This window comes from Typopeltis vanoorti, chromosome 2, assembly GCF_054136105.1.
Source record: "Typopeltis vanoorti isolate ZY-2024b chromosome 2, IOZ_Tvanoo_1.0, whole genome shotgun sequence".
Classification (NCBI taxonomy): domain Eukaryota; kingdom Metazoa; phylum Arthropoda; class Arachnida; order Uropygi; family Thelyphonidae; genus Typopeltis; species Typopeltis vanoorti.
The window spans coordinates 90,153,227-90,176,735 of NC_143550.1; the positions used below are offsets into that span (position 1 = coordinate 90,153,227).

General features: G+C 37.0%; 1 protein-coding gene across 2 annotated transcripts in view; it reads right to left on the reverse strand.

Annotated features, from left to right (window-relative positions):
* Positions 1 to 23,509, reverse strand: part of LOC150109241 (prestin-like) — a 399,320-nt gene that overhangs the window by 330,320 nt on the left and 45,491 nt on the right. Inside the window, exons 2-3 of one of the 2 annotated variants that reach the window (XM_090406615.1) lie at positions 17,821 to 17,935; positions 8,104 to 8,272 (exon numbers count right to left, since the gene is read on the reverse strand). In XM_090406615.1, the coding sequence (XP_090262741.1) occupies positions 8,104 to 8,272; positions 17,821 to 17,935 (284 nt within the window). The remainder of the gene's footprint in view (positions 1 to 8,103; positions 8,273 to 17,820; positions 17,936 to 23,509) is intronic. The other variant, XM_090406623.1, reaches the window with a different exon arrangement.

Below are 23,509 nucleotides of genomic sequence, written 5' to 3' on the forward strand. Positions count from 1 at the left end.
CTACATTGGCAGCGACCACAATATGGTCATCGCAACTGTGAATATAAAAATGAGGGAAAGATTACCTACAAAATCAACTCATAAAAGATATAATATAGAAAAATTAAAACATCCTCAAATAAATACACTATATAAATACAAATTAAAACAAATTTTTAACACAAGCTTCAAGAAACATAATAGTATCGAATCTAAAACCAAATACTTCTCACAAAAGATAACTGAGACAGCTGAAGAAATCCTTTAGTCGCATAAGTCCAATATTTTGGACTTATGCGATGAAAGAAGATATTTGAAATCTCATATTAATAGTGGTGATAATAGAGAACAGTATAAAAATATTACTAAGATTATTAAAAAAGAAATCAAACATGCTAGAAACTTATGGATATTGGATGAATGCAAAAATATAGAAGAGGACTTAAATAAAAATAATTCTAAAAGTGCTTTTCAAATTATCAATAAGCTAACCAAACCTTTTACCACAATTAATTGGAGCATAGAAGATGAAGATGGAACTCCTATCACGGATAACCAGAAAATAATTGATAGGAAATGTTACACAACCAAGCTTTTCCAAAAGGACCCTCAACTGACCAATGATATTTTGGATGGAATTTTGCCAGGAGGTTCGGAGAAAGGAGATTACCAGACATTAAAAGAAGAAGTTATTGCAGCAGTTAGCTCTTCAAAAATTGGAAAATCACCGGGAAGTGATGGTGTCACAGTGGAACTGATACTCGAAGGAGGTGACATCATCATAGACACCTTGCTAAATTTATTCCAGAACGTATGGAACACAGAGACTTGGCCTTCTGATTGGCAGACTTCTGTCCTTGTACCTATCCCTAAAAAGGGAAACAGCAATAAATGTAGCAACTATGGAACAATAAGCCTTATTAGTCATCCAAGCAAAATCCTGTTAAAAATACTATTGTCAAGAATCGAAAAGAAAATAGAAAGCAGACTACCAGATGAACAAGCAGGTTTCCAGAAGTCCAGAAGTACTTAGACCTTCAAAAAGCTTTTGATTCAATATGGCACGAGGCATTATGGAAAATTTTAGAACATTATGGTATTGACAACAATATCATTAGGATTATTAAATCTCTTTATTCTGTTAGATCCTAATTGAAGGAATCTTGGAAAGAAATCATTCATTTAGGGTCTAACATATAAAAATTGCAAACATAAAGAAATATCTGGGGGTGCTTAAGGGTCAAAGCTGTATAACTGAGAGGAGACCTCCACATAGCCTTTAAAGGAATGCGGAGAACCGACCAGGGCTTCTGACCTAATGTCCAATCCTCACCTTCTCGTGGTGCACCCTGTTGGGTATCTATTTTGATACTGAACGAACGAGGATGGGCTGGCAATTTGGGATTTAGCCGACCAAATTGTATTCTTATTGGTTAAACCAAAATAAAAAATGATGGTACAACATGACAAAATTTCATGCCGGCTGGGGCGTCGCCCGGTTAAACAAGGCCCCCGTTGTTTTCACCAGGAACCAGGGCGAACAGCGAAAAGTCAGCTACTGGAACAAATCTGAAAACAAACCCTAACTCAATATCACCAGAGTTAAAGATCGGTACTATCAACGTAAGAAGCCTGAATGGCAAAGAAATGGAGCTAGCTGAGGAATTAGATAAGTACCAGATCGACATAATAGGGGTGACTGAAACAAAAAAGACCAAAACTGGTGAGATCTTTCTGAGCAATAAATACAAAATGTTATATTCAGGCAATGACAATCAAGGAAAAGAAGGAGTAGCCATAGTATTCAACACAAAATACGAGGCTAATCTTCTTGAATGGCAGTCAGTCTCAAGTAGAGTAATCTGGGCAAATATGAGAATGGGGAACTGGACAATGAGACTTATTTGTGCCTATGGTCCCACAGAAGGTTCTACTAAGGAAGAAGTGGAAGAATTTTTTGAGGCTTTAGAAAAAGCAACAGACACAATGAAAAAGGAAAAGTTGGTCCTTGTTGGGGATCTAAATAGCAGAGTAGGAAATGACTGCGAGACATACAAAAATATTTTGGGAAAATTTGGAGAAAAGAGCAAAGCTAATAATAATGGCAAATATCTGTTGGATTTCTGCTCAGGACATGGACTGGTTATTACTAACACCATGTTCCAACATAAAAATGTGCACAAATTCACTTGGAGAGAAGAGGCTAGGAATAAGAAAAGTCTCATTGACTATGTTATTGTTGATAGTGATGTTTTCTCCCTGGTGCAGGACACCAGAGTGTACAGAGGATTTGAAATTGGAAGTGATCACTTTTTAGTCTTGAGCAGGATAAAATTGAATTTCATATTGAAAAGAATAACATGTAAGAAAGTTTTAAAGCGAATAAAAGTTGAGCAGCTCTCAGATGTGAACTGTAGACTAAAATACAGAAATATTATTGAAAAGAAAATGAAAGAGTTTGAGAACAGGAATCAAACATTGGAGATTCAGTGGCAAACTCTGAAGGAAACATTGATTGATTCTGCCAGAGAGGCATGCGGTGAGGTTGTGTGCAAGGATAAAAAAATCAGAACTCCCTGGTGGACACAGGAAGTTAAAGAGGCAGTGAAGGAAAAGAAGAAAGCATATCAAAAGTTCCTGGCAAATAAGTCAGCTTTTACTCTTACAGAATACAGAGACAAATGTAAGAAAGCTAAACAGTGTGTAAAACTAGCTAAACAAAAGTCATAGGAGGACTTTGGCAAGAATATAGAAAATAAATATCAAGAAGGTGGCAAAATATTCTGGAGGTTGTTGAAGAAGCTTAGGAATGGAGGAAAGAGTGCTGTAAAAGGAATTAGAGATGATAAAGGTGAAATGAAAACAGGAGAAAAAGATATCCTTGAAGTATGGAGTAATTACTTTGAAAAACTGCTAAATGAAACAAGCAGTGATGACAGCACAGTGATAAAAAACACTGACCAGGCATGCAGTCAGGAATACATATCCATACATGAAGTAGAAAAAGCCATCAAAGGCTTGAAATGTGGAAAGGCAGCAGGAGTAGATGATATTCGACCAGAAATGCTGAAGTATGGTGGTATAAGAGTCTTACAGTGGCTGCACTGCATGGTTCAGAAAGCCTGGACAGAGGGACGAATTCCCGATGATTGGAGTAGAGCTCTCATAGTACCCATATATAAAAAGGGAAATAAAACTGAATGTGAGAATTACAGAGGTATTTCCCTACTGAGTGTTCCTGGCAAGATCTATGCAAGTATACTTGAGAAACAGTTGAGAAGAATTGTGGAAGAAAAGCTTGGTGAAGAACAAGCTGGATTCAGGCCAAATAGAGGCTGTCAGGATCAGATCTTCACTTTACGACAAATAGTCGAGAAAGCATGGGAATATAACAAAGATCTATATTTAAGTTTTGTCGATTTGGAAAAGGCATATGACAAGGTGCCAAGAGAGAAGCTATTCAATACACTGCAGTTATATGGTGTCAATGGGGCATTATATCAAGCAATACTTAGTCTTTATTTGAGTTGTGAGTCAGCTGTTAGAATTGAAGGAAGTACAGGAAGATGGTTTAATGTTAAATCTGGTGTGAGACAAGGATGTACATTATCCCCTCTGTTATTCATTATCTATATGGATCACATTATGAAGGAATGTGGTATTAAACCTGATATCAAAATTGGAGATGTTAATGTCAGCTCTTTGCTTTATGCGGATGATGTTATACTTCTAAATAAATCCACTACAAGTCTGCAAGATTCTCTGACTAAATTGAATAGTTGTTGTAATAGATATGGTATGAAGGTCAGCAATAAAAAGACAAAGACAATGAAAATAGGCAGAATCATTGAAAATGTCAACTGTGTTGTGAATGGAGAACCTGTGGAACAAGTAAAACAGTTCAGCTACTTAGGCACAATTTTTACTGAAGATGGTAAACTAAATATAGAAATAGACAACAGAATCAGCAAAGCTGGTATCGTGGGAAGTCAATTGAATAAATTCATATGGAATAAGAAAGAAATTAGTTGGAACACTAAATTAGCTGTATACAAGACAGTGTTCAAACCAGTTTTAACTTATGGATCTGAGAGCTGGGTCAGAAGTAAAACACTTGACCAAAGACTAGAGACCGCAGATATGAGAGTCCTGAGAAAGATTAGAGGCGTGAACAGATGGCATCAATGGCAATATCATATTAAAAATGAGGATATTAGGAAAGAACTCGACATTGTCAGTATCCAGGAATGTGTTAGCAGAGCTAATCTCAGGTGGTATGGTCACTTAAATAGAATGGGAGAGGAAAGATTAGCAAAACAAGTGTTCTATGCCAGGTTGGCAGGAAAACGACCCAGAGGAAGACCAAGATATAGGTGGATTGATACGGTACAAAGTGCCTTAGACGATAGAAATATAAGATCTGATGATGTTGGAGTCTTGACAAGTAACAGACTGATTTGGAGGAAAATTGTAGATAGGAAGTTAGTAATGATGTAATTTTTTCATGTAGTACTGTCATATCCTGTACACCCCTTGAGGGTACATGGCAGGAATTTGATGATGATGATGATGATGATGAAGAAATATCTGCACATCAGTTGTAATTAAAAGTGAAACTTCCTCACTTTATGTAAAAATTTGTATTCTTTATTTAAGCACCTTATATTTAAGCTATTGTGATTAATTTGAGATTTCATTTTATATGTCTTAAAAAGGAGGGATAATGTGAATTAAATTTAAGCCTTACTTAAGCTATGTAAAATCTATTGTGAGTCATCATAAAGCCGTTAAGTATTAATTCCTGGAAGGCCTAAAGCTACATGCGTATAGCGTAACGCTGGCAGGTATAGCTTATTCGAAAATCACGTAACCATGTATTCCATGAATCTGAGTATATCAGCATCGTAGAAATGAAGGATAAGCCAAAAAGTGAAATTAGTAAGGATCGTGCAAAAAGGGGCTGAAAAAGAGGGTGCTCTATAGGAGTATAAAAGGGGGGGTTGAGCCTGGAACACAGGGAATTCTCCTGATCTCTTGTCATATCGTTTTCCTGTTGGGTGGTTCAGAAGTTGGCGGGCAGTTTCGCATAAGGGGGGTGAAGTCTGTGATGTTGGGAAGCGAGCGTTTGTAAAGAAATGAAGCTGGATTCTATGCAAAGCTGAAGGTAAAAATTTCAGTCCTAGCAGAATCAAGCCGTCACTGAAAAGCCCCATTGAGTTGTTCCTCAAACGCAAAGATTTTGAGTCCGTTTCCAGCAAAAAGAATGAAGATAGCGTAACCCTAACCCCTACATTGGTGTATAGACAGCCAAAATAGATGAGAAATATCCAGACTAACAACGTGGTGCAGAACGACGTGGAAAAAAGTCGGTACGGTGCTATTGCTCTAATTTTGTGTGAATGTTCATTAGAAGAAAGAAGATTGCTTACGATTGTGAAATTAAGAACTTTATAGTAAGGAACTCTGTGGACAGTCACTATTTCGAAAGTTAGCCTCGTTTGTGAGTAAGAAGAATTGTTTAGGAGAGATCTTTTGTAACTTGTATGTGATAGGATTAACTTGATGCGATATGAAAGGTACAATTTAGTGTCTCAGTAACATTAGAATGGTTGATAGTTTGTTCTTACGAGAAATACTACTGAAAGGAATATGCTTAACTTAGCATCGTTTACTTTTTTATTCCAATGTGTAATTACTGTGTTTAGCATGCCTTATAAGTTTTAACTAGTTTTGAATGTGTTAATCTCTTAGTTTGAGTTTATTTTAGTATTGAGCATAATTAAGTGTATGAGTTTTGTAATGTGTATTAGATATTCCAATAAACATGTCATATTTTCCTGAACCTGAGTCATGCCTGATTACGATTCCAAATTACCACTTATAAAAATAAAACCTATTTTGGAGGGAAGGATTTAGTGAGTGAATATAAATATAGATTTAGGTCACGACTGCAATAATCTAGATTTATACGGCAGTTAAAATAAGATATTGTGTAGATAATTTTCAGACTCTAGTATTGTATCCCTGAGTAAGGATCTTTTCTGCTATAGGATACTGGCTGGCGCAGCAAAATATAAATTCGCCAGTATCCGAAGAGGAAACAATCCTAGAAATAAAAATAAGATTAAAGTAAGAGAAGAAAGAATAAATAACGAAAGATAAATATATAACAAAAGAGCAGCCGGTAGGATTTTGATTGTACAAGGTTTTAAGTAAAGGAAGGATAGATATAGAAATTAAGAATAAAGCATAATTAAATATAGAACATTGACATAAAGATATAACGATAGAACAACTTTTTAACAATTCCTCATCTGATATGAGAATTGATATTAAAAATTACAGGAGTGAACCATTCTGGGTAGAACGGGGGGTAAGACAGGGATGCATCTTGTCCCCTCTTATTTTTAATTGTTTTCTGGAATATGTCATAGATGAAGTTCTTTATGAATATGACACTGGAATAGTAGTTGGCAGACTAAGAATAAATAACTTATGTTTCGCTGACGATATCGATCTTCTGGCAGAAAGTGAAGAAGAATTACAAGAGATAACCAGCCGTGTTTTTGGAACATTAAAAAAATATGGATTATATATAAACCTACAAAAAACAAAAACAATGATAACCTCAAAATCAGACATTGAATTCTTAGAGATACAAACTGGCAATAAGCAAATTGAGAATGTAAAGAAGTTAACCTTATCTAGGAAGCACGTTGAGTCAAGATGGTCATTCAAAAACCGACATTAAATACCGAATTGCTAAGGCAACCGTGGCCCTACAAAAGTTAAAACCATTGTGGGGAGATAACAGAATAGCAATCACAACCAGACTAAGACTAATTGACACCTTGGTGAATTCTGTCCTTTTGTATGGTTGTGAGGCCTGGACTTTATTAAAGGAAGATGAGAGGAGACTCCTGTCTTTCGAAATGAAAACTTACAGAAGACTTTTGAGAATTCCCTATACCACTCACGAAACCAATGAAAATGTCCGAAAACTGATTGACTCAATAGATGGGAGAAAAAGGGAAAATATTCTGACAGTCATCAGAAGAAGACAGATGAAATGGTTTAGACATGTGGAGAGGGCTAATGGCATTCCAAAGCAAACCCTAGAAAGAATTGTTCCGGGATCAAGGATTAGGCGCCGACCTCGATTAAAATGGACTGATAACATCAAAAAATGGACAAATTCCTCCCTTTCTCAACTGACATCAAGAACAAGAGACCAAGACGACTGGAGGAGGCTAGCAAGGAGTATCACCTACCAGCCATGAATGACCCAACGGTTCATTTAGGACTATGGGAGAAGAAGAAAGGTTAAGTTAATTCATAACCAAATGAAAAAACTTTTACAACAAAGGATTGTAGGAACCATACATAAAGCACACAAAATGCCAATGTGAAAGTACAAATGCAAATCATAACGGCAAATATAAGAAAAATCTAGCAGAGCATAAAATTATAAAAATCTAGAATTAACATTTAAATTTTGAAAGGTCATATTTGCTTAAATTACTGTCATTTACCTGAAATCTTCATAACGAATGACTAAATATGTTATTACAAATAAAATAAAAAATTTAGACATGTTCAATATAAATTTCACATCTTCCATAAGAATTAGTTAATGGTTATCTTGATCACTTAATAGAAACATAGGTAGGTCTGTTCTAAACAGACATGTAAAAAACATAAATAATAAATTACATGATAACCACAGTAATTAACTTTAATGAAATAAAGGTACAAATATTTTGTACTGAAATTAACAGAACATCATCAGTGTAGACAACAAGCAATTCAAAGGAATGGAATACAAAGTACATAACAGTCGGTGGATTGCCAATTAAAAACTGTTGCTGCATGCTAGAATTAATATTAATAAAATATTATTAAATAATTCTTAAAAACTATTTCTTTGATGGTTACATAAGATAAGAATCTCCCAAACTTTTGGGAGAGAGAGACAATCATTACAATTCAGATGTGGACGATGCCCATTCACTTATAGGTAAGGTATGATCTTGTCTATAACATGTGAAGATGTATAGTAAACAAAAAAAAAAAATAGAAGTTCTAATAAGTTTGTTTTTTAACAAGTACTCTACTCAAAATTACCTTGAGGAATATGTATAATCGCAAGGGTAAATCCTGCAATAACATCCAATAATATGCTTTCTTTGATTTGATATTGTGGCAACCACACTATTACAGGAAACAGCCTTTTGAAAAAATTAGCAACTCCAGTTATAGAGCATGTGCAACCATGCTTTAAAACTTGGTGTACCTGTAAAATAATGTGAGTGATAAAATTCAGTCTGAATATGAGATGAAACTATTAGGAAACAAACTTTCATGTTAATTAAAATAATCTTAAACATTGGCTGCAAAAAAAAAAACTATAATCCAAATAATTTAAAACTATATGAAGGTTCAAAATTATGAAAGAATACACATATATAGTATTTTGATAAGCAAATAAATCTTCTAATTTTCTACATCAATAGGCAGAATATCCATTCACTAAGTAGCTCACTAGGGTCGCTGAAGCACGTGGTGGGTGATTTGCGCGGTGGTAGGGAAAAGTGTTTTTTTAAACAGTGTATAGTGTGAATTCTTTTGTGAATGGTACTGCATTTTTTCCTCAGTAACACAAGTGTTATTTAGTGGGTGTGCTTTTGGAGTTTTGTTGTTACCAAGAAGCCCAGATCACCGTCGGCAGCATTGTGGTGGAAGAGAAGATAAGTTTTCGCTATCTAGTATAGTTGATTATAGCATTATATTTATATTTAGCATTTATTTATTTATATATATATCTGTGATACAGTGTTCATATATATTTTTTGGTGATTAGTTTAGTAGTTACGTACTTGGCAGTAAGGAATGATGGCGGATGCAACTGCAATCATAAATGGCATGTCATCGAGTTCTCTGCCATTTAAGAACTCTATTATATGTAATATAATAAAGGACTTTGTGGCATGCAGTAATTGCGGCATGTATGCTTCCTGGAAGTTGGATATGTGGTGGATGAGAGAAGGGGGGAGTGTGTATATGCATAAAATGCAGACAGGGGAGGAAATTAATGAATTTGATATATCGATAACCGACCTAGTTGCTTCAGAGATGGGAAATGAATGTCGGGAGACAGATAGTGTGATAGGAGAGAATGATGAATGGGAGACGAGTAGTGTAATTAGGAGATAATGATGAACGGGAGACGAGTAGTGTGATAGGAGAGAATGACGAACAGGAGATGAGTAGTGTGATAGGAGAGAATGACGAGCAAAGTATGAATGAGAAAATAAGAGTCAGGAGTGTGGAAGGCTTGAATGAAGTTTACGGAGATGGTTTTGATTGGGTAAAAGAATGGTGAGTAAGAGTGACTAACTTGCAGAAAGGAATAGATGAGTTGAAAGAGGAGGTGGAATATCTTGTGAATGAGATGAGAAGTATGAAAGATGAGATTAGGAGAATGGAAGAGATGTATGCAAGGCAAATCAGAGTAGGAGTGAGAGAAAGTTTTGGGAATGATAGAAGAGGAGAGAATAGAAGCAGTAGGAGAGAGAGAGAGGTTTTGGGAATGATAGAAGAAAAGATTATAGAAGCAATAGGAGAGAGGGAATGAGAGACGGGTTTGGGAATGATAGAATAGGAGAGTATAGAAACATTAGAAGACAGGGAATGAGAGAGAGGGGTATGGAAATGATAGAAGAGGAGAGAATGGGAACAGTAGAAGAGAGGGAAGGAGAGAGAGAGAGAGTTATGTGAATGATAGAAGAGAGAATAGGATAAGTGGAAGAGAGAGAGAGAATGAGAGAGAGGTATGGGAATAAGAGAAGAGGAGGGAATTGGAACAGCAGAAGAGATGGAATGAGAGAGAGGTATGGGAATAATAGAAGAGGAGGGAATTGGAACAGTAGAAGAGATGGAATGTGAGAGAGAGAGAGTTATGGGAATGATGGAAGAGGAGAGAATAGGATAAGTGGAAGAGAGAGAATGAGAGAAAGGTATGGGAATAATAGAAGGGGAGGGAATGGAAACAGTAGAAGAGAGGGAATGGTAAGAGCTGTAATGTATGGCGACTCAATGGTCCATGGATGTGCAAGATAGGATGCGTGAGGAGTGTTTGCCTGGAGGAACAATAGAAAGTGTGGCTATGGCATTTAAGAGGAGTGAAAGGGTGGATGAGATGATTGTGATGGTAGGAACAAATGTCTTGAGAGGTAATGTAAATTGGGCAGCGAGAGATATGAGATTCTTGCTTGAGGTAGTACGAAAGAAGACGCAGAGAGGAAAGATAGTGTGCATGTTGCATAGGTATGTGATGATCTGAGCAGAAGTGTAGTCATAGTGAATAACATAATAGCTAGAATGTGTCAGAAGAGAGGATGGAATATGTGGATGCTTGGACAGCGTTTGAGAACAGAAGGGAATTGTATGCGAGAGACCACTTGCATTTGAATGAGGAAGGACGTAGGCATCTAGAGAGATTGCTGTTCTGAACGAGTCAGTGTGTCAATGCAGGGAAACTAGAATGCCCAAGGTTGATGGTAGCAGGGGTGGCCTCTTGTCAGAAAGGGCGGGCACTTGGGAGAAGGGGGACAACATCAGGTAGTGCTGAGGCCAGTGGAGTCTAAAGGGGATAATGCTGGGTATAGAAATAGTGGCATTTTTATGCTATATACTAATGCCAGAAGTATCCGGAATAAAGGAGAGAAATTGGTAGTGCTAATAGCATCAGCCTGGCCGAAGATTTCGGGATCATTGAGACATGGTTGATGGAAGAGGATATAATAAGAGGAATAGAAGTAGCAGGGTGCAGCATTTTTTGGCAGGATAGAAAGGGAAAGCATGGTGGTAAAGTACTGCTTATGTCCTCTAAGATTGGAGGCTTTGGAAGGCATGATTTCGAAAGCACATAGTGTGAGGTACAGATAGGCAAGACAGGATATTTAGTGGGGGTGTCGCTATAAACCAAGGAGTACAGAGGGTGGGGACCAGGAGATGTTTAGACAGTTGAGCTTGGCAAGTGCAAGAAGAATGATTGTTATGGGAGATTTTAACTACAGCAGTATATATTGGGGAGAGGAAGATGCATGTAGCAATAAGGGAATGGAGTTTCTAGAATTCTTGAAAGATAAATATCTTAGGCAACATGTAATAGAGGGAACAAGAGGTTCAAGAGTTTTCAATTTCATCATAGCATCAGAAGAGCTGATAAGTGAAATGACATCGCTCCCACCAGTTGGAGAAGAGAGAGTGACCATGTCATTTCGACTTGGAAGATGAATAGACATGCAGGAGTATCAAAGAGACAGGAATATATGTGGAATTAATTGGAAGGCCAGGATATAATTAGTGCTTGGGAAATTGTGAAGGAATATTTGTTAGCAGCAATAGTAAGCTGTATTCCACAAGTGAAGAAAAGGACACAATTTGGTGTAAAGTGGATGACAAACAATATTAAACAGGAGCTGCATGTGAAAAAGAGGCTATAGAAGAGATATAAGGAGACAGGTGAAGAGCAGATGCATGAAGAATATAAGACACAGGCCAGGAGAGTCACTAGTATGATTAGGAAGGCAAAACTGAAATATGAGAAGAGATCGGCCTAAGATCCAAAGAAAATCCTAGGGAATTCTTTAGCTACGTGGCCAGTAGGAGGAGAAATGACTGTGGAAGAATGACATTGTGGGATTAAAAATGAGAATAGAGTGACTGATGCAGAGGACATAGTGGAATTGTTCAATGAACACTCTATTGGTGTATTTCATCCTGGAGGCGTAAATTTTAATACTAGAGGGATAGGGCAGGTTCGAGGTTTAGAGGTGCAGGAGGAGAACGTTTTCCAAATACCGAGTACTCTGGATGTCAGTAAAGCTATGGAACTGGATGGTATTTCACCACAAGTTTTGAGAGAATGTGCGAAGGAAATGACAGCTCCTTTGACCTGGCTTTTCAGTGAAAGTCTGGCTACAGGAAAGGTGCCCATGGAATGGAAGGAAGGTAAGATAGTGCCATTGCATAAGGGTGGTAGCAGACTGGAAGTGTCTAATTATAGGCGAGTTTGTGTGTCATCAGTAGTTGTTAAGATTTTGGCAAAATTAGTTAGGGACCGTATATAACATTGGGCAGATGAGGGTAATGTTATCTATGAGAGTCAACATGGATTTGTGAAGGGAGGGCTTTTGTTTTAGCAGCCTTTTATAATAACGTTACAAGAGCAGTAGATGAGGGAAAAGCATATACTGCCATTTTCTTGGACTTTGCAAAGGCATTTGACAGAGTGCCACATGATAAGCTGATATTAACATTGCAGCACATGGGTCTGGATGTCGGGTTGGTCAACTGGATTCAGGATTGGCTGTCCAATAGGAATCAGAAAGTTGTGTATGGTGGAACAGTTTCAAGGAGGCAGAGAGTTAGAAGTCGGGGTCCCACAGGGCTCAGTACTGGGACCTATATTGTTTAACCTTTTATATCAATGACAGTGTCAGTGGATTGGAGGGGGATATTCAGTTGTTTGCAGATGATGCGAAGCTGGGAAGGGTTATTAGTAATAGTGCAGATGTGTTAGCCCTGCAAGAGAATTTGAATAAGCTAGACAGATGGGCAAATGAATGGAAGTATCGGTTTAATGCAGCAAAATGTAAGATCTTGAGGTTTGGGACACATTGATGGGACGTTGCATACTCTATTGGAGGAGATATACTGGAGGAAGTACGAGAGACAAGCAGTCTGCGGTTGATGATTGGTAGAAACCTGAAATTCAAAGGACATATTGCAAAGGTGGTGAAGGTAACACAAAGGATTGCTGCAATAATGAGAAGGATGCTAACCTGCAGAGATAAAAGAGTTATCATTCCATTGTATAAGACTCTGATCAGACCACACTTAGACTATTGTTCTCAGATTTGGTCCCCAGTTTGAAGGGCATAAATTAACTGGAAAGGGTACAGAGGCAGATAACAAAGACAGTCTCAGGACTGTACAATGTTAGTTATGAGGATCAGCTGAGGAAATGTGGACTGCAGAGTTTGGTGGATAGAAGAAGTAGAGATGACATAATTGAGACTTTTAAACTGTTGAGAGGTGGTTACAGGGTTGACACTGGGGAGTTCTTTCGCTTGGTTGAACAGCGGGAAGGAGTGATGACAAGGGGCCATCGCTGGAAGTTACGAAAGGAAAACTGTTAGCAAGAGGGTGAGGAGTGGTTTCTTTGCAGGGAGGGTGGTTGAACCGTGGAATACATTGCTTGATGGAGTAGTGAGAGCGAGAACGGTCAATGAGTTTAAGGAGTGGTATGATAAGCTTGTGTTTCCTAGGAAGGACCTCCCGCGATGAGTCTTTTTTCTTTTTACTCCTTGGAGGCCTAAATAATACTAATAATAAGTAAATGCCATAATGTGGGATCCAAAAATAAAAAAAAAACCTTACCATAGTCTTAGGTTTGTGTAAACAGGAATCAGGTAACTGAGATAAGTATAACTGGACAACAGAATATGTGTAGTAAAAAAGATCTCTAGAAGTTCTCTTGCTATATCCACCCTATATCTCTATATCACATATTGCTATATGACAGTTGGCTGCAAAAAACAGTACCTAACTATGGTTAACTATTGTGCATCAAAACCAGATGGCTAACATCTGAAGAATATATGAGAATACATGTATCCCAAACTTTTTTCAGAAAATATGGGAAAAAGAAGGGATCGTAAAGTATCATTCTAGATAAAATAAATAAATAAATACATTATATATTCCATCACTAAATATTACAGGAATTAGTTGGTTATTGCTTATGGACTGCTGAAGGTAGGGAGGTAACTGAATCAGTCAAAATAGAAGCATTACTAAGTGAACACTTTGTAAGAGTATATCATCCAGGTGGTTATATTGCAGAAATGATAGCCAAAGGCTTGTACAGGAACTGAGGTAAATGAAATGGAGGTGCATAGCATATACAAAAACCTTAACATGAATACAGCTGTTGGATTGGAATGTATACCAGCTCGAATTTTATGTGAAGCAGCGAGGGAATTGTCAGTGCTCTTGACCATATTGTTTAATCTAAGTCTCATCTCTGGGTTAGTGCAAAGAGGGGGGGGAAAATAGTTCCACTGCGTAATGGAGGCCACAGAACTGATGTAGAAAATTACCCACCAATCACCATATCAGGAGTAGTTGTCAAAGTCTTGGAGAAGTTGATCAAGGGCAAAATACAGGAATGGATAGATGCAAATGGAATACTGTATGAGGGGAGGGGAGAAGATTGAATGGTTTTGTGAAGAGTAGGTCATCTCGCAGCAACTTGCTAACGTTTTATAATACAGTGACACCTGCGTTGGATAAAGGTAATGGGTTTATAGTGATACTGGTGGACAAAGGCCTTTGACAGGATACTACATGGAATTCTAATCAGTAAACTCAGCATATGGAGATGGATATAAGATTGGTGAAATGGATAGGAGGGTGTAACCCTGCAGCACGACTCTAGGCCTGTGACTAGGATCGTGATGTAGGGTTCTGTTCTAGGGCCGCTAGTATTTAATTTGTGCATTAATGATATAGGAAAGGATCTGAGAGGAACTGTTCAGTTATTTGCTGTTGATGCAAAGTTGGGTAGATCAATAATTAATACAGATGATGTCAAAATTTGTAGAATGATTTGGACAGATTGACAGACTGGACAAAGGAGAATGCATGTCAATTTAATGTGGAAAAGTGTAAGGTTATGCATTTTTGGGTGAGACAATTACCAGCTGTATACCACATTGGTGGATGTGTACTCCTGGAAATCAAGAAAGCCAGATTCTTGAGAGTGTTAGTGGATAAGGAATTAAAGTTTAGATGGCATATAGAAAAAGTGGCTAAAATAGCTCATTAGATTACTTGGTTACTGAAGAAAATCTTGCCGAGCAGAGACAAGCAGGTTATTTATCAAGCATTGATAAGACCTCATCTTAACCACTGCGTGCAGATCTGTGTGCTTGGGTTTCTTGGGGATGAGGAGGATCCAGAGGTGAGTGACCAAGATGGTTGCAAGTCTATGGAATGAACCTTACAAGAACAGTTAAAGATTGTGGGGTACAGAAAGTGGTTGATAGGCAGAAAAGGGGGGGGGGGATATGATTGAAACATACAAATTACTGAGGAGTTTTTACAAGATTAATTCAGAGGAAATTTTTCAAAACAGGTGTGGTGATGGGAGAACTAGGGGCCATCCATGGAAACTGAATAAGAGCAAGAATGTTAGAACTAGGTTTTTTGCATGGAGAGTAATGAATGAGTGGAATGGGTTGCCAGAGTCTCTTGTGGGTGTCATGAATGAATGAGTTCAAGGCGAAATATGATAGACACTATGCAAATGTTGGATTGTTCTTGACATGATATTTAGAGTCTCCCTCAATGAGTCTAAGGACTCCTTGGAGTAGCCCATAATAATAATAATAATAATCTAAATAAATTGTTATTGAATTATACATTCAATTACTTAAATAAAGAGCCAAAAGGCTTCATTTCGGCAATGGGTAATTATTTAAATTAAGGGGGATATTGAATCTCGCATTATTTCAAAGCCAAATAAGAAACTCTAAGATAGGAATCAAAGAGTTTCATGCTGAATATAGTAGACTATAAAAGTTCAGCGAATCCATGCATAAGCCAACACCTGGTAGTACAAACTAGGGAAATTCGTTGCAAAGGTGGAGTAAGTTCCAATCACTGTCCTTGGTGTGTTTCCATAATGTAAAACACAACTTCTAGGAGATGTATGCTGTTATACATTATGGAAGGAGGTCACTACCCAGACCGGTTTCAACCCTTATTGAGGTCTCATTAGTGAGTAGGTAGACCTGGATAATACTCAGGTTGTAGTGATGAGAACTTATATACTTTAAAATACGAGTTGCCTAAAAAAGTGCACTGAATAAATTACTGAAATAAAGAGCCAAAAGGCTTCATTTTGGCAAGGTGTTATCATTTAAATTAAGGGGATATTGAATCCCACATTATTTCAAAGCTGAATAAGAAACTCTAAGATAGGAATCAAAGAGTTTCATGCCAAATATAGTAAACTATAAAAGTGCGGCGAATCCAAGCGTAAGCCAACACCTGGTAGTACAAGGTGCACCTTTTTAGGCAACTCGTATTGTAAAGGATATAAGTTCTCATCACTACAACCTGAGTATTATCCAGGTCTACCTACTTATGGAAAAATACCAAGGACAGTGGTTGGATCTTACCCCACCTTTGCAATGAATTGCCCTAGTTTGTACTATCAGGTGTTGGCTTATGCTTGGATTCGCCGAACTTTTATAGTTTACTATATTCGGCATGAAACTCTTTGATTCCTATCTTAGAGTTTCTTATTCGGCTTTGAAATAATGTGGGATTCAATATTCCCCCTTAATTTAAATAATATACATTCAATATTTCACATTTGAAATACTGTGCTCAGGTCTGGCCAGTAGTTTCTTGGGGATAAGGAAGTGTTTGAAAGTATCCAGAGATGAGTGACCAAGATGGTGAATAGTGGAATGCATCCTATGAGATCTAATGATGATTTTTGGGTTGCAGACATTTATTAATAGGCAAAAAAGAGGGGATTATGCTACAAATGTATGAGTTACTAAAAATTTTTGTAGGAATGATATAGAAGGAATTTTTTATTACATAAGTAAGGGAGAAAACAAGAGATCACTTTGAACTGAACAAGAGTGTGGTCAGCAAGATGGAGTATCAGGTTTTGTGCTTGGAGTGATGAATGAGTAGAATAGGTTGCAATGGTTTATATTAGCTACCGTGTCGATGATTGAATTCAAAGTGAGAGAGAGAGAGAGAGAGAGAGAGAGAGAGAGGTATAATAGTTATAGTCCAGAATTAATGTAGACCACCTGCAATGAGTCTTCAGATCACATGGAGATGCCTATGTCATAATAATAATAATAATTTTCATCATCAAATTACTGACATGTATTCTCAATGGGTGTACAGGATATGATAGTACTACATGAAACAACTAACATCATTACTAACTTCCTATCTACAATTTTCCTTGAAATCAATCTGTTACCTGTGAAGACGCCAACATTATCAGATTTTATATTTCTATCTTCTAAGGCACTTTTTACTGTATCAATCCACCTATATCTTGGTCTTTTTCCTGCCAACCTGGCAGAGAACACTTGTTTTGCTAATCTTTCCTTTCCCATTCTGTTTAAGTGATCATACCATATGAGATTAACTCTGTTAACACATTCCAGGAAAAATGTGATGATAATAATTATTATAATTATCCTTATTATTTGGCCAGCCTAAATCACCAAATCTCCAATTAAAAGGTCATAGGCTTGAGTCCCACTATGAACATGGGTGTCTTTAAAAGCCTGCTCTGGATGAGCTTATATAGCTCCTTGAGTTTATAAAGGCTTGTCTTTTTAATAATAATAACAATTTTTTTTAAATAATAATAATAATAATCTAGGCAATGAGAATCATATACCATCTAAAGACATTTACAAATCCATACCAATGTTGAATTTGAACCAGCAGCTTATAGGTTAGAGAGCAGGAATTTTATCCTTATATCAGCGTGGAATTTGAACCAGCTTGAAGGTTAAAAAGCAGAAATCTCAACAACCAAGCTGGCATAGATATGTTTTCAATATTTCAATAATTAAAGGAAAGGTTTTCCAGGTTTTACATTCTCAAAAAAAAAAAAAAAGTTAGGAATATGCACAAAATTGACATCAGAGCTAGTGCCTTAAATCGAATCAAAAAACAACACAACAAAAAAAAAAAAAAAAAAAAAAAAGCGGTAATCATGCTTACCTGTTTCTGAATGGCTGCCTCACTTTCCAAAAGTCTTGGAACCGCTTCATCGAGTGTTACTTGACTTAGTGCATTTCTGTCTATCAAATAGTGAGGAATATTTTCTTTCTCATGCCTGATTAAAAAAATAAATAAAAATATTTTGCTTAAGAACAAGATTGCACTCTTCTAAAATATGTCTTCCCTCTACTGCTAGAGGTGTGGCCCAGGAGTCATAATTAATCTAATGGAAATGTGCAATTACAAAAAATTCAATATTACAATTTTGTAATAAATTTAGTTTAATCCTTTTATCCAAGTGTAAGCAAACAAAGTTTGCAACTGAAGTATCTTCAGGACTGAGGCAACTCATGGTAAAGGTGGGCCAAGCTCTCAATCACTCCTTGTCGTAGTATCTCCCATAATGCAAAGCACATCTCCTTGCGGACATGTATAATGCTATGCATTAAGGGAAGGGCCACTACTCAGATCGGTTTCAACCTTTATCGAATGTTCAAGTAAAGGTCAAACTCCAAAAACTCAGCGTTGTTCCCCTCAATAACAGGCTCACCCTGCCACTGAGAAGAACTCTCAGAACCTGTTGGCTCTACACCTGGCAGACTCACCCCACCACTGAGCAGAGCTGCTCATTTGCTCATATCTCATCTGAGGGGTAACAGCAACAGCAGAGCCTCAGTCAACTTCATGGGCTATAGCATTGCCAAACCCAGGACCTGGGTTACAGCAACAGCCAAGCCTCAGTTAAAACTTCATGGGCATTGCCATTCATCACCCAAACTTCCAACCCGTTTCAACCTTTATTGAGGTCTCGTCATTGGAAGCCAGACCCAGAGGTGGTGATACTAAGCAGAAGCAATGGAGAAGTCATTTACCTACACGAGTTATCTAAAGGTGTCTCACCTTATTATTAAATTACTCTGGATTTAGAGAAAGATGTTGGAAGTTTTTTCCACTTGGTTAGACTATAATAAATTTAGTTTAATCCTTTATCCATGTGTAAACAAACAAAGTTTGTTTGCATCTGAAAATCTTCAGGATTGAGGCAACTCGTGTTAAAGGTGGACCAAGCTCTCATCACTCCTTGTCTTAGTATCTCCCATAATGCAAAGCACACTTACTAAAGTATCTTAAAGACTGAGGCAACTCGTGGTAAAGGTGGACCAAGATCTCATCACTACTTGTCTTAGTATCTCTCATAATGCAAAGCACATCTCTTTGCAGTCATGTATAATGTTATGCATTAAAGGAAGAGCCACTACCCAGACCGGTTTCGACCTTTACTGAGGTCTTGTCAGTGGGAGCCAGACCAAAAGGTGGTGATACTACGGTGGAAGCAACGGAGAAGTCATATTTACCTATAAATTACTCTGGATTTAGAGAAAGATGTTGGAAGTGTTTTTCCACTTGGTTAGAGTCTTTTTCCACTATTATAGTCTAACCAAGTGGAAAAAAAACTTCCAACATCTTTCTCTAAATCCAGAGTAATTTAATAATAAAGTGAGACACCTTTTGGCAACTTGTATAGATAAATATGACTTCTCCATTGCTTCCACCATAGTATCACTTCCTGTGGGTCTGGCTCCCACTGACGTGACCTCAATAAAGGTCAAAACTGGTCTGGGTAGTGGCCATTCCCTTAACATAGCATTATACATGTCCGCAAGGAGATGTGCTTTGCAGTATGAGAGATACTAAGACAAGTAGTGATGAGAGCTTGGTCACCATTTCCACGAGTTGCCTCAGTCCTGAAGATACTTCAGGTGCAAGCTTTGTTTGCTTACACTTAGATAAAGGATTGAACTAAATTTATTATACCAAATAACATCTGCTACAATTGTGATGCAATTATAGCAATGTTCATTGCATAATACATCAAGTGTTGCATCATATACGAGCTCACTTGCATCATTTCATACATGGCCTTTTTTTTTTTTTTTTTTTTAGTATAACACAAAAGATTTTAAACTTGTAATGCATTAGTACTGTAGATCATTTAAGAATTTTCTTTGTTGTTGTTTGTTATTTTTTTTTTTCATTATCCTGAAATTTCATGAAATTTTTTCAAGCCATTTCAGGCCTCCAACCGTGCAATGAAATTCATTTTCCAAAAGTTATGCCCGTTAGTTGGATTCACATCCATGGCCTATTGTTTGAAGAATGAAGACTGTCCACCTGGCAAACCAGACCAGCGACATTGAACTGCATAAGTGCCGAAACTGCTAGTTATCATGTAAGAAATGAGGAAATACATAATATGGAACCAAACATTTAATAAACAAAAAAAAAAAAAAAAAATTATCAACAGACATTTAGATTTAATTATCTCATATCATTATTGATGCAAGAACTAAGATAACTGGGAAGCATAAACACAACCAGTTATAACTGTGTGTATTTGATTGCTCTCATTATCATCATCTGTTCATTGACATCCACAGATGCTGTATTATCACTCCATTACTGTTCTAAGAAGTCTTCCTTCCATCCTTTCAATGTGTCCAAAATATTTTAACCTTCTGCCAATATCCTTAAGGAGACTTAAAGTTCTACTAATCTTTTCTAACACCCATTCATTCGTATGCCTTTCGGTATATGATATTCTCAACTGAAAAGTAGCTATCCTTTTCTTATCTGACTTCTTTAGGTTCAAAGTCTCACATTCATAAGTCACTATTCAAAAAAAAAATAGCTGCATCCAAATTCCTCAACTTTGTTCCTATGGAGATAGATCCATCCTTCCAAATTTTAGACAAGTCTCTGACTGTTGTTTTAGCCATTCCTAATCTTCTTCTGACATCTTCTGAATAGCAATTCTTCACATTAATAATCGATCCCAGGTACTAAACCTTGCTGACTTCCTCAATTCTTTCTCCATTAAGGTACACTTGTTTCTCAAGAGCTTCCTTGTTTGTAGTTTGTATTTCCTTTGAGAATCATAATCTTTGTCTTGCTAGGATTGACTTCAAGTCCTCTGTTGTTATTGATCTTGTTAACTTTATCAAGAATATGATCTAGTTCTTCCTTGTCATTACAGAGGAGTACAGTATCATCAGCATACCTCAGATTACTGATCAATCTACCACCTATTCTAATTCCTGTCTTGAGCTATTCCAATGCTTCGTGCATGATGTCCTCAGCATATATACTAAACAAGTAAGGAGAAAGTAAACATCCTTGACTAACTCCCTTTCGAACCTAAAGCCAATGACTTTATCCAACACCTGTTCCTGCCGTGGCTCCTTGCTCCCTGTGCAAGTTGGCTATCAACCTGATAGCATGTTGAGGAAAACCCATTATTTTCATTACTTCCTACAGTTTCACATGCTGAATACAGAGTAGTCTAAGAAACACATTACCAGAGGGACTGTTCTTCAGTTCCCTGGATGTTTCTTTATTTCTTGAGCAATAGAAATCTATTGGTTCTCCTAATAATTAAGTTATCATGACATTCTTGTGAGTACCACCAGCACTATTAACACCATGTATTATATAAAGAATGCTGTATTTCTTTGTGAAGAGGGATTCTCAGTGCAAGTTGCAAGTTAGTAAAAATATCAAATTTATCACCCAGTAGTATAACAGACCTAGAAAAAACATGAGACAGGTGAAATGAAGAGAAACCATGAAGTGTAAGGGAGAGCTAATTACAGAGGCAAGAACTACTACTACTACTACTATAGGCCTGTGTAGCTCAGTGGAAGTGGTGCTTATGTCCTCTGCACTTGTTCACTCAAAATTAGACTTAGGTTCAAGTCCAGTTGTTGACTAACCGAATGGAGGAACTTTTCTAAGCCTATTTTTGACCGATTCCCGAGTTAGTCGATCTCTGGTATGGGCAAGAAGGTTTTTCGTCCCTAAAACTCAAGAAACTTGACCGTAGTACCCACATTATTTCAGACAGTAACATATCTTGTTAGGGTTAGGTACCAAGAGATGGCAGCACTTGTTTGCCAGCCTCTTCATCTGTGGCTGCCTATAATTAGTGATAGACATGGGCCAGCTATCTCTGATTGGCTACTGATGGAGACTGAACTGCCCACTCAGTCTCCAAACGCTAGATATGGTATAAAGGCCTCGCCTACTCCTCGCCTACTCCCTATAAGGGAATAAAAGGCATTAGCTGATTATTTAATTTATTTATAGAACTACTACTAAAAGCTATTATCATACAAAATCATAAGGCTACATTAAGTGAATTGAACAACAGCAGAAAGTTGGTCAAAGGTTGCAGTGAGTATGCACTGCTGTTAGATATTGGATAGTGGGCACTGAAAGTCTTAGGGATTATGAAAATCACTCATTCCAACATACATATTCAGATAAGATCAGGTTTTTTGAGACATGTAAATTATAGTAAATATCTATATTAATCAGAACATTCCAGATATTCTGTTTCGGAACTCATCTTGTTTAAGCTGAAAAGCAATACCAAAAATTTAAATACAACAGTAAGTTTCACTATTGTATTTTACAATAGTGAAATGCAAACTTTTGTATTTAAATCAATAATTTCTTTAATTACAGAATCGTTACAATGGTACATTGGAATCTTTATTTCTATATATAAATCTCTCTCTCTCTCTCTCTCTCTATATATATATATATATATATATATATATATCAGAGGACTACATGGTGTGTATTGTAGAGAGCTCCTGAACACATAAGTGTTATTTTAAGTAATAATTGGTAAATTTGCTTGAATCTTATGTAATATTATTTACTTTTCGTATCTTGGCGTGTCTGTGTGATTTTTGTGTGTTTTCTGAGTTATTTCAATTAGTAATTTGATAGATACAATTATTAGCATGCACATGGCGCCAATAAGAAGGAATACAATGGCGTCCAGATTGCCATCTTTGTCCAAAAATTTTAATATAAAGGATTTTATTCAGTGTACTGTTTGTGAAATGTATGCTTTGAGGAGAGCAGTTGGAGTCTGGTTAGACAATGATAGTGGAGTGAACGTATGCAGAAAGTGTAAGGAATGTGAGGATTTAAAGTGTGTTTCAGGTCATGAGAGTGATATCGTTGTTGAAAGTAGGAATGTAGAAAATAGTAATACGTGAGGTATGAATAGTGATATTTGCGAGGTAGTACCAGATAGCTGTGAGAGTGGCGTTGAAAGTGAGAATGAAGGTAAAAATGCAGAGTGAGATCGCACGGTTACGCGGAGCAATACATAGGGCAAATCAGCAGCTGGAGCGTTGGAAAAAAAGTTTACTGAGCATACTAACTAATAAATGGCAAAAGTATGGTAAGAAAAATAAGAGTATGATAGTGAGTGTAAACAAAATGAAAGAGCGAGTGTTGTACAGAGATTCTTTAGTAAGAGGTGTGATAAATGAGAGTTTGACAAAATCGTACCAACCTGGTGCAAAGGTTAAGGATGTAAGCGAGTCAATTAGAATCCAAAAGTAGAGAGTGAAAGAATTGATAGTATTAGCAGGAACGGATGATCTGAAAGGAGACAAAATGACTATGAGAGAGGATTTAAAGGAATTACTTGAGGTAGCAAAAGAGAAGAGTGAGAGAGTTAGGATGGTGAGTCTGTTGCTGCAGTATGACAATGAAGAGTATAGGAGGGCCAAAATTGCTAATGACTTTATGCGCGGATTATGCAGGAGGAGTGATGTGGAATTTGTGGATGTGTGGAGTGAGTTCGATGGGTGAAAGGATTTATATAAGA